The 16,013-nt window shown below is 34.7% G+C and overlaps 1 protein-coding gene across 1 annotated transcript in view; it reads left to right on the forward strand.

The window, feature by feature from the left end:
* Positions 1-16,013, forward strand: part of VPS13C (vacuolar protein sorting 13 homolog C) — a 181,617-nt gene that overhangs the window by 118,375 nt on the left and 47,229 nt on the right. Inside the window, exons 48-59 of the mRNA XM_069596314.1 lie at positions 732-901; positions 2,208-2,455; positions 3,450-3,679; positions 5,206-5,298; positions 7,617-7,982; positions 8,372-8,458; positions 10,088-10,243; positions 10,417-10,681; positions 11,298-11,458; positions 12,462-12,583; positions 13,086-13,380; positions 14,883-15,272. Of these exons, the coding sequence (XP_069452415.1) occupies positions 732-901; positions 2,208-2,455; positions 3,450-3,679; positions 5,206-5,298; positions 7,617-7,982; positions 8,372-8,458; positions 10,088-10,243; positions 10,417-10,681; positions 11,298-11,458; positions 12,462-12,583; positions 13,086-13,380; positions 14,883-15,272 (2,583 nt within the window). The remainder of the gene's footprint in view (positions 1-731; positions 902-2,207; positions 2,456-3,449; positions 3,680-5,205; positions 5,299-7,616; positions 7,983-8,371; positions 8,459-10,087; positions 10,244-10,416; positions 10,682-11,297; positions 11,459-12,461; positions 12,584-13,085; positions 13,381-14,882; positions 15,273-16,013) is intronic.

A 16,013-nucleotide genomic window follows, 5' to 3' on the forward strand; every position in this document is an offset into this window, starting at 1 on the left:
TAAGATGCCAGCCTGTACCTTGTGCCCCCAGAGCATCTTGAATTGTTTGATCATGTTCTTTCTCCATCTAGAATGCCTTCTACCCCTCATTGCCTGATTCCAGTCAATCTCTGAAGTTTAAAGTTTTCATGTTCTTCATGAATTTTTCCCAGCCCACAATTATCTCTTTGACCCTGTGAGCTTTTGCTGTTTTTATTCTTTACCTAATCTCTTAATATTCTTTGTGGAATATGGGAAGATGTAAGTATGAATAAATAAGTGACAATATATCATTTTTTAATAATTTACAAATTATAGCATCTTCTTGTGATGTTCCTTGTAATAAATTTCTGTTTTATTTTTTTCAATTAAGGTATAAGCTTACTAAGATCAAGTACTGTGCTTTATCCTTTCTCATAAAGCCTTTAGTTTCTATCAGAGTGTTTTACAGAAGAGCTCATTAAACATTGTAAGTTAGAGTGATTGATTGACAGTTTCCTGATTTTCTTTTTGCATTGAACTGTATATCAGAAAATTTCATGTATTAACCCTTGTTGAATATGAGCACACACACTTAGGTATTTATTTGCATGTGCATATAACAGTCACAAACAGGCATATTATTCTTTGTTCCAGTCTTAATATCCGTACTTTAAAAATTTGCTTTTAATCTTTGAGTTAAGAAATATGTTTAAAAGGAATTACATAACGCTGAAGATAATTGATTCTTTTGCTTGAAAAATATACCGCAGGAACCCAAACTTGCATTTCATAATGATAGTTTCCGGCTCGGTGAACTCAGGCTACATCTTATGGCCTCTTCAGGGAAGATGTTTAAGGATGGGTCAATGAATGTCAGTATTAAACTTAAGACCTGCACTCTTGATGATCTCAGAGAAGGAATTGAGAGAGCAACATCAAGGTTTGTCATTTCTCAATTTGCTGCACATATAAAAGGTTGATGCGCTTGGCATTGTTAGCAGGCATTGATTGCTTGGCTTCAGATTGTCAGAAGGGATCTTTCGATCATCCTTTTTGGGATTCTGTTCCTTGGGATTATCAACGTAGGTCTTTCGTCATATTTCAGTTTGAAGTGCTTCAAGAAATAGTGCTAATTTCAGGTTCAGTTGCTTTTATGTTTGAATTAAAGGGCAGTTTAATAATATTGTCTTAAAAGTGGGAACCAAGAAAATGTAAGAATTTTAATAGTGAAATCCACGTGTGTGGTTCATTAGTGGTACATTTTTGTAAATTGTTTTCAGTAGGCAGAAACTTGTTGCAAAAAAGCCTTCAATTTATGGATCTTTCTTTTGTCTCATTTATTTTGTATATATATTTTTAAACAGTTCTGTAAAATTTCTTTAAAAGTTTTAGTAGATCAACTCTACTTAAATTTAAAGAAAAGACTCTACAGGATTAAAAAAGTTTTAGCAGAAATAGAATCCCTAATTTTCACATTTATCAACTCATTTTTGAAAGAGTAATTCATATTACCCTATTGCAAAGTGAGAGATATGCAACTTTAGTGGCCTAATTATATTTTTATTCCTTTCACAAATAATGAGATATATAACATTTTTGTTCTTGATTATTTTTGGAGAAAAACTGGTCTGCTGCTTGAGCCCTTTGTGAGCCCTTTGTCTTTCTAAGAGATGAATAAATGAGGGAAGAGTGCTTTCATGCATCCAGCTTTTCTAGTTTGCAAACTTTATGTCTTGGCATAGCAGTCTAGGCAAGGGTGATAAAGTCCATGCTTCTGTTTCATAGCCTGCTTTTTGCAGCATGCTTGAGGCTGTGTGGAAACGGTCATTACAGACCCTTGATGACCACTGCCAGATCTGAATTACGTGGACTAACTTGGGAATCAGTTGTATAGCATGGTCCTTGGTGATAAATAAAGAGGTTGTCTTTTAAATTTTGTGGGGCTACAATAATGTGTTTTGTTAATTGCCAAACTTCCTTTCAGTGGTCATTGATTTGTTTTTCTAGTATTGCATTATAATTAAAAAATGCTCTTATGATTACTTATTACTATGAACCTTGGCTGTGGAGACCCTGTCTTGATTGCTGATTAGCTAATTAGACTGCAGTTAACACTGATCTGTTTTCTATACAGGTTGGAAACTGAAAGGTGAAAGAAAAGCTGTTAGAAGATACTTTGAAAATTTTTTATCTTTTTAAGTGTTTTAGCAGGAATAAAATAATGACTGTACATAAATTTTTTTCAGAATGATTGATAAGAAGAATGGTCAAGAGAACAACAGTTCTATGATTGACATAAGCTACCAACAAGGCAAAAATGAAAGTCATATTGATGCTGTTCTTGACAAGCTGTATGTATGTGCCAGTGTGGAATTTCTGATGACTGTGGCAGATTTCTTTATCAAGGCTGTACCTCAGAGTCCAGAAAATATGACTAAAGAATCACAGATTCCACTGCGACAGACTGCCTTAGCAAAAATCAAGATGGAGAAAGGTTAGCAGAATTTACTTGTCACAGATGATAACTTGTCTTATATTTTACCAGAATTGCAAACAGGGAAAAAGAGAAATGGAGAGTTTAAGAATGTAAAATTACTCTTTCCAATTTAAATATGTTCAGAAGAAAAACCTTAGTAAGCGTCAATTTTTGAGAGAGAGGTAGACCCTTAGAGAAGGAAATGGTAACCCACTCCAGTATTTTGCCTGGGAAATTGTATGGACAGAGAAGCCTGGCGGGCTACAGTCTGCGGTGTCAGACATAACTTAGCGACTAAACAACAACAGGAATAGAAATGTGTGTTGGATCAGGGGCCAAGAAGCCCCTGCTCTGGTTCCAGCTCTGCCATTAACATTTGTTTTCTCTGTTTAATTGTAATTGTCTAAGGTCATGCATTTTTCTCTCTAACGTGCATTTGAGCAGTATTGGAAAACTGCTGTTCACTGGCAAGGTCAGAATTTTATTTTTCCATTTGCCTTTCTTAAACAGTAGGCATATGGTATCTCTGTATTCATATATACATGTAATGTATTTATACTATAGATTTATGACACTGACTATATACGTCAGGGTAAAATCAAAGGAAAGAAGTAAAATGGTCTGTGTGCTTTTAGCAGGCCTCCTGTCCTCTTCCTGATGTTCCCCTCACCTGTTTTCCCTTCCCTGCTCTTGCAGCATAGTGCACACTCAGATGTATATACATGCATTGCATATGCGCATTAATTCTGACAAAAAGAACTTCAAAACAAGATTATTTCTGTTAGGTCAAAGTCTTATAACAGGGATCAAGATTGCATTATCCCACATAATCAGCATTAGTTAATAATTATTTATTGTTAGTCCTAACCAATCAGTTATTTATATTGTTACTTTCACCATATCCCTAACAGCAGGATATTAGAAGCAATTTAGAAACTTACAGATAACATATACACACGTGACAAGGTTTACTTTACTAGAACTTTTATGGTTCCCATTTATGTTTCTTCAGATGACTCTCTAAGACCAAATATGATTTTAAATGCCAAGATCACGGATCCAGAAGTGGTTTTTGTTGCCAACCTGACAAAGGCTGACGCTCCTGCTCTAACAGCCTCATTCCAGTGTGACTTCTTTCTATCAACATCCAAACTTGAACAGATAATGACAGCTTCTGTGGGAGATCTTAAAGTGCTTGCTTGCCCTTTTCTCAGAGAAAAGAGAGGAAAAAATATTACCACAGTAAGAATGACCTTATATCCTAAGCTTGAAAATGGTTGATTCATAGAATCCTAGAATATGAGGGCTCTGTATTTACTGCAGCTTGAGGGGATACAGATAAAGATGTTGAATTCCAAAGATGCTAAATGATTTACCCATGTTTGTAGTGACAAAACTATAGACTACCTCCAGACTAATTTTCATTATACCATCTTTTGCTGAACAGTATTTGAATTTTAGTACATACAAATCAATATTCCTTTTCAACTGTTGCTTTTATTCACCACTGTATATCCAATGAATGAATGAATGGATGAATGAACCAAACATTCAGTGGAGTCGCATGCCCAAAAGAGATTGTTTTTCTTTATTACAAATTAACTTCAATGGTGCTTTCACATTGTTGTCAAAAAATGTGATTTTGGTTAAATGAATTAACTATCACACCATTTGGTTTTTAATATTAAATTGATTATTTTATGTTAAAGAGCATCATTATATAATGAGACTTATTTGCAGTGTTATTTTAAGTTTACAAAAAAATTGATAAAGTGACTTGTGTAAAGAAATACAGTGATTAGCTTAATCTGTACATTACCATGAAACATTCTTAAGCAGAATCGTCTTGACATGTCACAGAAAGTTTATATTAATCATTTCTATTTAAAGCTCATCCTAATTTTTTAAAAATGAAAGCTGTTTAGTATTAATTCCCTCATTCAGTTCAGATGTATTTTGTTTCTTTAATGATATTTAACAATATAGGCCTCATAGTTTTAATAAATCATTGAATTTGAAGATTTGCAATCTGTTCTAATAAGGACATTACAGGAAATTCAAGGCTGACCTGTTGTTAATCATTGGGAAACTGTTCATTTACTTACTTTACCATATAGTCTTTTTTAAATAAAAATGTTAACAGAACTATTTATTTAGAATAACAATTTCAAGTAATTTTGTGATCATAAAAATTATAATGAAATACCTTTTTCATTTTTTCATTTACCTCTTTGCAAATGTAAGACCTTCCTTAGCTCATTTTTATAGATATTTTTAAAGTATATTTTACACAGGGCATTATTTAAAAGATATTTTGGGCTTCCCTGGTGGCTCATATGGTAAAGAATCTGCCTGCAATGCAGGACATCTGGGTTCGATTCCTAGGTTGGGAAGATCCCCTGGAGAAGGGAACAGCTGCCCACTCCAGTATTCTAGCCTGGAGAATGCCATAGACAGAGGAGCCTAGTGGCTACAGTCCATGGGGTTGCAAAGAGTTAGACACGACTGAATGACTTTCATTTAAAAGATATTTTAGACTTCTGCTAGTAAATGTGCATTACTACTTAAGAATTTGGCATAAAGGAATTCATCACAACTGCTGAAAGTCCTTTACTCTGATCATAGACTTGCCGTAGTTTGGAGGAGCCCTCATGAGAGGTTTTCAGATAATTTAATTTGCTTTCTTGCTTTTAGTAATAGGTGATAGTTAAAGATCTCAAATTAAGTAAGACATGTCCTTTAAGTAAATTTCATTTATCTGTTTGTAGGTCTTACAGCCCTGTTCTCTATTTATGAAAAAATATACACAGACATCAGGAAAAGAAAATATAGATATTAAAGTTGAAGAATTTATAATTAAGGTTAGTGCCTATCATATTATTTGGGTAAAAATCAGTTTTTATTTTTCTTATATTTTGATTTGTCTCATGTTTAGAGCACTATGCTAGTCACATATTTAGTAATCAATAAATACCCCTAATCCATTTTTCTTTAATGCAAATGTTTGTTTCTGTTTTCTTTGAAAGACTGCAGTTGACCCTTGAGCAATGTGGGGATTAGGAGTGCTTAACTTTATAGTCAAAGACCCTGATGTTGGGAAAGATTGAAGGTGGGAGGAGAAGGGGGCGACAGAGGATGAGATGGTTGGATGGCATCACTGACTCAATGGACATGAATTTGAGTAAACTCCCAGAGTTGGTGATGGACAGGGAGGCCTGGCATGCTGCACTCCATGGGATTGCAAACAGTCGAATACGACTGAGTGACTGAACTGAACTGAACTTTATAGTCAGGGCTCGGTATATGCAGTTCCTCAGATTTTCCATGTCTGAGGTTCTAAATCTGCAGATGCAACCAGATGCAGATAGTGTAGTCCATAGTATTTACTATTGAAAATTGGCATATTTAAGTGGACCCTCATGGTTCAGATCCATGTTGTTCAGGGTGAACTATACTTTTAAATGTATACCGATGGTCAGGATAATTTTTATCTAGTATATTTGCTTGTGTGTTGGAGATTGGGTTTAGGTGGGAAGAACAGAGATGAAGTGGAAAGAGAAGGGAAGGATGGAAAAATGAAGTTGCTGTTATTTTACTTACAGTGTTATTTTTAGGCTTTTATTTGGGGTGCTATTTGGTTGAATTTAATATTTATGTGATTAAATGTTTTATATGTCTATAAAATATTTTAATGACATGTATGCTAGAAATAAAGTATTAGAATTTTTTATCTCTTACATTTAAAGTATTGAAAAAGCAATTTGTTCTCCAATGCCTTTCACATTCTCTAAGTATGACCTCTTGGTCAATTATAAATGGAAAGTACAGAACACTTTCCAAAATCTGTTTCTGTCTAAGGGACACAAAATTGAGGTGGTTAATAGCAATTCTGATAGTAGCTTTATTATTTAGGTAAATAGCAAATAGTGAATAAACCAAGGTTCAAAATTACATCATTTGAATTACCATGTAAATAACAATTTAGTTTTCTCTCAGCGTAATTGGTCTTAGGTGGTATTTTGTTGAGACTTATACTACTAAGTGGGGAGAAAACTTGAATTTGTATGCACTTTGTCTGAGACACGGGGTTAAGATGCTGAGGGATTGTTTTTCCATGTCTTTGTATATCATTTTACTTACATATATATATATATATATATAAAGGTACAGGTTTGAAAATCCTTTAAGGTCTTGAAGGGGTGATCCCATATGTCTGGGGAGAATGGTATAGTGGAGTTGGGACTAAGAGCACTAGTTATAGGTTACATTAACAAGGCAAGACAAAAAAGGATTTGGTTGACAGATAAGTTTGGGAAGCACTACATACTGGATCCTTCTTTTGGTGATGTAATCATATTTATTTAGCATATTAAATAAGTAAGGATTGTAAGAAGTGAACATTGAAGGAATCCACTTAACTTATTGCTCAAACTTTGGAAAGTCATGGGTAACTAATTGATGAGGCATCAGGTCACAAAGAGGTTTGTGTCCTTAACTTAAAGAGAGATTTAATCTTATCCTGAAAGTGAGGGGGAGGTGTTGAAGAGTTTATTAAGCATAGGAATGACATGTTCAGATTTGGGTTTTAGAAAAATCATGTGAAGGGTGGGCTGAGATGGTGTTCACCAGACATGGAAGACATCATCGTGGAAGACGTAAGAACTAAGGCACAGTGATTCAAATGAAGAGGTGAGCAAAGAAACTGTCCAAAGGTAGTAGGAGGTGGACTTTTCATGTCTTCGTGTGAAAGGGGTTCCATGGTGATTCTCAGATTTCCTGTTTCAGTGAGACCAGTGAAAACCATGTGTGTGTATCTTGGTGAGGATCACACAATTTGGTTTAGTTAATGCAATTGGTTGAAAAATTCAGTTACCCTTCTGCATTTTTCTCTTCACATAACACTATTTGCCTCTGAATTAATTGATTTAACTTTAGGTTTCGACAGTTGACATGCATGTTAGTTACTTAATTCTAGAACAACTTGAGCAGAAATCACTGGTTTGAGGTCAGTTGACTGGATTTGTGATTTTGTGTGTGCTCTCTTTTGTATTCCTTAGTTATAAAGTTGATATATGTAAATTGTTAATTAGTCACTTAAATTTTTTTGTATTATGTATTCATTCTTCTCATCTGGGAAAGAATTTACTCTGAATTTTTTTTCTGCTTTCTTTTTTTAAAGATTTCACCCATAATTCTTAATACCGTGATGACAATAATGGCTGCTATGTCCCCAAAGACAAAAGAAGATGAATCCAAAGATACATCTAAGGAAACAGAAAATCTTTGGGACATCAAATCTATTAGCGATTGCAACTCTTGGTTTCTTGGTGTTGACATGGGCACAGAATTAACAGAAGGTTTCAGAGACGTTGAAAATCAGTCGATAGAGGAAAAGTGTGCTGTTGTTGTCCAGTCAGTTCAAGTTACCTTAGAATGTGGCCTTGGGCATCGAACTGTACCTTTATTATTGGCAGAGTCTAAGTTTTCAGGAAGTATTAAAAATTGGACTTCCCTAATGGCTGCTTCTGCTGACATGACGTTAGAGGTATGACCACATTAATTTTTACCTTCCTGCAGAGGCAATTTCTTAAAAGTACGACTGATGAATTAAGAAGAGAGCTTTTTGTGTGTGCATGATCATAGCAAGCATACATATGAATAGAGAATACAGTCTAATATTTAATTTGTTGATGTATAATTCTGCTTATTTGGCCATCATTTTTAAAGGGTTCTTTTGCTAAATAATTTATGAAGCCAAGTAACAGAGTAGAATAAAATACACCCTCTTCATGTATATTCTTTGTGTCTTTAGGCATGTTTTTAAAACGGTTATCGACATATTACATTACTTAGTATTTTTATACTGGTTATGGAAATATGTAGTTAAAGTTTAAAGACTCTCATTATAATTCTGTTAATTCTGTGCCTTTCCAGGTTCATTATTACAATGAGACCCATGCTGTTTGGGAGCCACTGATTGAGAGAGTGGAGGAGAAAAGACCATGGAATTTAAGCCTTGCTGTAAGGAAATCATAAAATATCATTGTGTACATTAATTTATATATATTCTTTCAAAAGGTTCAGAGATTCTTAAAATGTAGTCCAGAATCCTTGAGACCCTTTTAGAGGATACTGGGATCAAAATTCTTTCCATAATAACATCCAGTCATTGCATGTCATTTTCATTCTCATTCTCTCATAAGCAAACAGTAGAATTTTCCAAAGAACATGTAATTTTGCAACAGATTGTATACAGAATTAGAAATGAGAGACCACCTGTCTTCTAGTTTTTTAAAACTTTTTATTTTGTATTGGGGTATAGCCAAGTAACAATGTTGTGATAATTTCAGGTGAACAGCAAAGGGACTCAGCCATAGGCATACATGTATCCATTCTCCCTCAAACTCCCCTCCCATCCAAGCTGCCACATAACATTGAGTAAAGTTCCATGTGCTATATAGTAGGTCCTTGTTGATTATCCATTTTGACTATCCATCTGTCTTCTCCTGAGGTTTGCCCTAAAGAGATTTGTAAATGCCCTTCTCACTATGTATTTTTAACAGTTATTTTTCATTAAAATATTATTAACATGTAATTGTTAGTTTTAAATGAATATTTAAAAATGTCTCAGTTTTTAGTTTTTTTTCGAATCAATTGACATGAATGTGGGCAAACTCCAGGAGATAGTGAAGGGCAGGGAAGACCGCTGTACTACAGTCCATGGGGTCGCAAAGAACTGGACGTGACTGAGTGCCTGAGTAGCAGAAACAGCTTTAGTTTCTCATAGAGTACATACTGATAGATAGTAACCCACATAAGTGAATCTCTATCGTTTTCAGACACGGAAAGACTCAAGAACTGCTCTCCTGGTTCGTGAATTCTTTATGTTACCTCGTTATGGTACTTCTTGAAAACCCTTCAGAGTCCTAGATACTGAAGCCCGTCTTTCTAGATTAACAGGAGCATACTTTTATACCTTTCACAAGTGATCCCATCACATCTCTCTGGGGCAGCCTGACTCAAGTGTGAGGCATTGAAATTGGTTCAGCCATTTCTTATTTTAAAGATGAGCAGTCACTTAACCTATGTCCCAATTTCCTCTCAGTAAAGTAGAAATAATATTTCTGACCTAGCCTTCTTTGGTGTGGGTGGGCTCACAAAGTTTTATAAGATTTTTGAAATGCCTTTAGAATAAAAGCTATGATGGAGTCTGATGACTGATTGGAAGCTTATTGTATTACTTATTTATAGGTATTACTGGTGAAAAGTAGAAGAAGTTCCAGGTGTTACTTCCAGTGCAGATCAGTTTAGATTTCAGTGTTCTCTTAGGATGTTCATCAGCATAAAGTGACCAGTCAGTCAGGTAGCACTAGGCAAATAGCTTTCTGTAGAGGACAGACGAGTGACAACTATCGTAACTTACTTGGAGTGCTTCCATGGCACAGTTCTAAACATTTCTCTGCATGTGGATTACACACTGGAAGAAAGAATGTGGATCTGTGCTAAGTCAAGGTGAAGTGCTGAATATGTTTGAGAATTTTGAGGAGCCTTGATATTAAGTGACAAAGTTAGAAGAATTTAACTCTATCAAGAGTATTTTAATTTTATTATTCATTGGCTGAGAAGTTTCTAATGTATTTACCCTTGTAGGTAAAGAAGAATCCAGTCCAAGATAAAACTTTGATGCCAGGAGATGATTTTACTGCACTTCCTGAGCCACAAACAGAAGTTGATATTTCTTCAGGAGATACAATGAATATAACAATATCCAAAAGCTGTCTTAATGTTTTCAACAATTTAGCAAAAGTATGTTTAGTTCTTGGTTGCAATATGTCAGATGGAATTTAGATTGAAACGTGGGTGTTATTTTTGTGTGTCATCAGCATTAGTTTCTAAAAAACACGTAGTCATAATTTAGTTTTTGAAAAAAACCCCTGTAGTTTACAAACATTTAATTGTGCTGTTGTATTCCTTTGCAGGGTTTTTCAGAGGGCACTGCTTCTACTTTTGACTACTCTTTAAAAGACAGGGCTCCTTTTACAGTAACAAATTCTGTAGGTGTTCCCATTAAGGTGCAGCCCAATCATAATCTCAGAGTGATGGGCTGCCCTGAGAAAAGTGATGTGTGTGATGTTGATGCTGGTCAGACTCTGGAATTGGAATATGCCACTATGGAACCTTCACGTCAAGGGAAACTGTCTATACTCAGCCGTCAAGAGAGCTCTCTCTTCTCCTTGACCTTTGGTATGCTGTATTATTTTATTTTTAAGGGCGTCTTTAGAAGTAGTGATATCAGCCTGTTTTTGGTAAAATATGGAAAAATATTTTGCTGCAGATTTCTAAAGGCTTGAAACAAATAGTTGAAAAACTTTTGTTTTCTTTCTCTAAACTTGAGAAAATTAAACTTTATTAATTTAAAAATTACCTTAAAGAACTAAATTATCTCTATATGCTTAAATAGTGCAGTATGTCGTATGCTTCAGAAAGGTTGGGAGTTCAGTGAGGAGTGAAAGTAACTATATTCAGATGTCTCAGAATGTTGGCAGTAATTATCACCATTTCAGAAAACAAGATGATATTTATTGTTTTATAGAGTTGGGACAATAAGGAACGAACTGGGTCTTGTTTGTTTTAATGCATACAAAACCTCCCCCTCAGGAGAAATTGTTTTGGGTCAGAAAATGTTATAACAATAAATAGTTTCCTTTCTGTGTTAGCTCCTGTGTCTTAGACAAGAATTTTGTGTAGTCATCATTTCTAGTCATGAGAAAAAATACGCTTGCTGTTATTTTGAGGTGCTGCTGTTGATTCTGTCTTATAAGAGCTTATGTAAATTAGTATTTGGAATGCTCTGCCTTAGCACCTCATGGATATACAGAAGTGACCAAAGTCCCAGTTGCCAGACCTGGACGGCGGCTGTATAATGTATGGAATCCCAATACCAGTCATTTTGACTCACTCGTGGTACAGATTGATGCAACTGAAGGGAATAAAGTAATTACCGTTCGTTCGCCTCTCCAGGTAATGCGTTAAGTGAATTGTGTTCCTTATAGTATATCAAGAAATATTAAATCACTTGGCTGACCATAGGAATATAATAAAACTTCATTTTATTGTAGGTCATTACTGATTTTCAGAAATAAATAATAGTTTAAATTGGCTGCTGATTCCTGTCCAACTTACTTTTGTAACATTCTTCATTTTAAATAGCTCATAAAATGCTCTTGTTAGTTTAAAGTCGATTATTGTTGTCTCCTGTGTTTAAAATTAATGAAACTTTTTGTCTATTCCTTGAAAGATTCAAAACTGGGGAGTATTATAATAATAGCTAGTGGTCAAATAAGATTATATTCCATTCTCTTTGTATTGTATTTTTTAAGTATGTGTGAAGGAATATTGGAATGATCTCCCCAGGAAAAATAATTTAGCATGTTAATCTGTATAAATATTTTTTTCACTTTTAAGACTATTAATTTTTCTTTTTCTGTGTGTTGTAATAGATTCAGCATATGGTCAGCAAAAGAACATTTCTTCTTACCTATAAAATTAGATGAAAATGAAAGGGTTTGAACTTCTGGTCATTGTTGTCTCTCTCTTGGCTATTAGGTCCTACCTATATTGCATTGAGGTTAAGGAAGAACTATACCATATTTATTTACCTCATTTTTCCTTTGCTATCCTTTTGTGTTTAGTCATATAGTACTTTGAGAAAAGGTTATAATGAAGAAAATATTATGGCTGAAGTCTTCAACGATTAATATATATTTGAAAGATTATAATATATACTAAAATTCAGCATGTAATATGTGAACATGTGAATATCCTAATAATTCTTAGCTTCCATTTAACAGCAAGTTTCAGATATATAGCACTTAAATAAATAAAAGTTTTCAATTACCATAAAAATATCTTCCAGTTTGGGGCTTGAAATTTTTTAGATCTAAATATAATTGTGTGCAGCTCACAGTTTTCTTTTTGAATGTCTACATCTTTTTAAACAACTTGTATGTTTTTTGTCCAACAGATTAAAAACCATTTTTCTATTGCTTTCATCATCTATAAATATGTTAAGAATGTGAAGCTGTTGGAGCGCATTGGAATAGCCAGACCTGAAGAGGAGTTCCATGTTCCTTTAGATTCATATAGGTAGATACTTCCTTAAATATATTAAACTAGATTCATTATATATATTTTTAATTCTGTGAATTAGCATCTATATTCTGGGAAAAAAGTAAAACATCTGTATTCTACAATAACAATAATTCTTACTATCTAAAGATCTATAAAATCCAATTTTAAGACATATGGAGAAATATATTTATATTATTATTGAATTTGCCAAATGAAACTTTTCATTGTGTATTTGATGTTTCAGAATTTTTATGAAACTTATTAGATTGTCTTTGTATTTGAAATTAACTATTTTTTTTAGTTGTCATTTTTTACAGAGCAGTTTTTCTCAGAAAGTGCCTCCAGAGTCAGCTGTATGACTTTGGGCAAGTTTCTTAACTTTTCTTAGCTTTGTTTTTCTTATCTATAGAAATAGGAATAAGAGTACTTGTCTTGTAGAGTCATCAAGAAGAGTCAATTGAATTCTTTTTCTTAAGTTCTCAGTAAAAATTTTTTCCCACTTTGTTTTTTTCTTTAGATGTCAGTTATTCATTCAGCCAGCTGGTATCTTAGAGAATCAGTACAAAGAATCCACCACTTATATTTCCTGGAAGGAAGAGCTTCATCGGAGCAAAGAAGTCAGATGCATGCTGCAGTGTCCGTCAACAGAAATGAACTTCTTACCTCTCATAGTCAACACAGTTGCTGTGCCTGATGAATTGAGCTATATAAGTGCACAGGGGGAAGACTGGGATCCAGCTTACATCATTCACCTTTACCCTACTGTCACCTTGCGAAATTTTCTCCCATATTCTCTAAGATACTTACTCGAGGTATATCTTCTGCATTTTCAAAAAATTTTATTTATTTTTAATTGAAGCATAGTTGCTTTACAATATTATATTGGTTTCTGCCATACATCAACATGCGTCAGCCAGAAGTATACATATATGCCCTCTGTTTTGCATTTTGTTTGACTTTTATTATTGCATGGAGTGAATTCTTTTTTTTTTTAATGGTATTTTTGTTGAGGTCAGTGTTTTACATCACATACTTGTAATGCTTTGATAGTAATAATAATAACAAAAATTGGCATAGCATCTACTTTGTGCCAGCCACTAGTTCATGTATTTTACATGCATTATTTAGTCCATACAATAACTTCCCAAAGAAGTTGCTATTACTTGACCCATTTTACAGAGGAGGAAACTGAGTCACAGGGGGGTTAAGTGACAGACTCAGAATCCTGTACCTAATAAATGGTAGAACTGAGGTTTGAACCGAAGCAACGTGATTCCTTGTTCTTCACCCCTGAACTCTGCTGCATCTGCTATAAATTAATAATTATAATCATCTCTTTATTATCTAAGTACAGTTCTCTTAGCTAAAGTACAGGAAAGCACCAGTGAGAAAATACTTCATCTTAATTTATTATGAAGTTAATCTTAGTTTTTAAAGTGATGATTATTTAGTTCAAATTTATTTTAAAGTGATGACTATTTGGGTCAAGATGAACCAAAAAATAATTACTGTCTGTCCTAAGAAATATTAGGGAACATTTTCTAGTAATGAAGTATAGTAAATGCTTTTAAATTTGTTCATGCCGCAACATTTCAAAATACAAAAATCTGAAAAGTGTTTGGAACCTAAATTAATTTTCTTTGTGTAACAAGAAGCCACGCTTGTCTTGTGGAGACTAAAATTAACTAGATGAACTAGGTAGTATTTATTTAGTAAGCTCTTGCTCAGACAGTGAAGAGTCTGCCTGCAGCACAGGAGACCCAGGTGTGATCCCTGGGTCAGGAAGATCCCTTGGAGAAGGAAGTGGCAACCTGCTCCAGTATTCTTGCCTGAAAATATATTGCCATTACTCATTTATAAAGTAGTTGCACCTTAGATAGCTTGTCAGAATAGTTTGACATCACTTTCCTTCTTTTATTTGTATGAGAACCATTAAGTGTAGAATGTGAATAAAGGATGAAGCTGAAGCACAGGCTGTTATGTGGCTCGTGTAATGACATATCTCTTAATGGAAATAGCCAGTGTTCTTGCATCCAGCCTTAGATTCTTGACATGGGTCTGACTTTTTCTCAAAACTAACAGCCATTGGCCTGCTGATGGCTGAATGACAACTTCTGCCTTTGGCTATGATACAGTGTTTTCTTTTTAGTCCTTAGTAATTGTTGGATATTCATAATACGTAAAGATGGTACCTTGAAGACTTCTCAGTTAATGTGAATCTGGTAGGTAATTTAGTATTTGTATAAGATAGGGAAGTTATTGCAGAGATTTTTTTTAAAATTGGTAAGCAAATTTAGTTTTTGTTTGTTTTTAGGGAACAGCAGAAACTCATGAGCTGACCGAAGGCAGTGCAGCCAATGTTCTACATTCACGAATCAGTGGAGAAATAATGGAATTAGTTCTGGTGAAATATCAGGGCAAAAACTGGAATGGACATTTCCGTATATGCAGTACACTTCCCGAATTCTTCCTTGTGTGTTTTTCTTCTGACTCCGCAGAAACGTTGACAGTTGACCTGTCAATACATGTCAAGCGAATTGGCAGCCAGATGGAGCTCTCCATTTTCAGTCCCTACTGGCTAATCAACAAGACTTCTCGGGTTCTCCAGTATCGTGCAGAAGATACGCATGTGAAACATCCAGCTGATTTTAGGGATATTGTTTTATTCTCTTTCAAGAAGAAGAACATTTTTAGTAAAAATAAGGTGTGTTTTTGTTGATAAAAACAAATTATTCAGTGTCATTGGTATGTTTTAGATCCAAGACTACTTTTAAGGACTACATGATTAAGTGGGCTATTAGGAACTAACAACAATAGTGTCCCAAGGCTGGGGTATCTTTTTCTCCAGTGCCCCTAGAATTACTTCTGTTCTTGACATAGTGTCAAGTGGAAAGCTTGACTTTATGTAGGTTACCGGTGATGCAATGGGGTTTCAAAAGAGAGAGCCGTTGAATTTGGTTTATTTTAACTGAGCCTCATATGTATGAAGGATTAAGGCGGGCCTTTGAGAGAAAAACAAAGCCTAAGGCCTGATCTGATCCTTGCTCTGGTTGTTTCTTTCCTTTGCAAACTCACATCTTTATATTGCTCACCTCTGGGCTTTTGTGTAGCTGCACCTGCTTAGAATGTCTTTTGCCCTACGCTTTCCCTGTCTGCTTCTTGTTTTCCCGTTATCACTGTTCATGCTTTGACATTCTGCTCCAGCCTGACATGTGTGAAAGATTTTCTGATCTTCTAAAGCAGAGCTAGATATCCCATGCATGTTCTGTTAGAGCAGTGCTTTTCAATCTCAATCTCAATGTGCAACAGAGTCACCTAGAGGGCTTTGAAAACAGACTGCTGAGCCAGGCCCCCATAGTGCAGTTCAGTAGTCTTGAGTAGGGCCTGGAACCATACTTTGAGAACCTCTGTCATAAAGTGTTGATTAATGCTTGATATTGTACCT

This window comes from Ovis canadensis, chromosome 7 (assembly GCF_042477335.2).
Source record: "Ovis canadensis isolate MfBH-ARS-UI-01 breed Bighorn chromosome 7, ARS-UI_OviCan_v2, whole genome shotgun sequence".
Taxonomy (NCBI): Eukaryota; Metazoa; Chordata; class Mammalia; order Artiodactyla; family Bovidae; genus Ovis; species Ovis canadensis.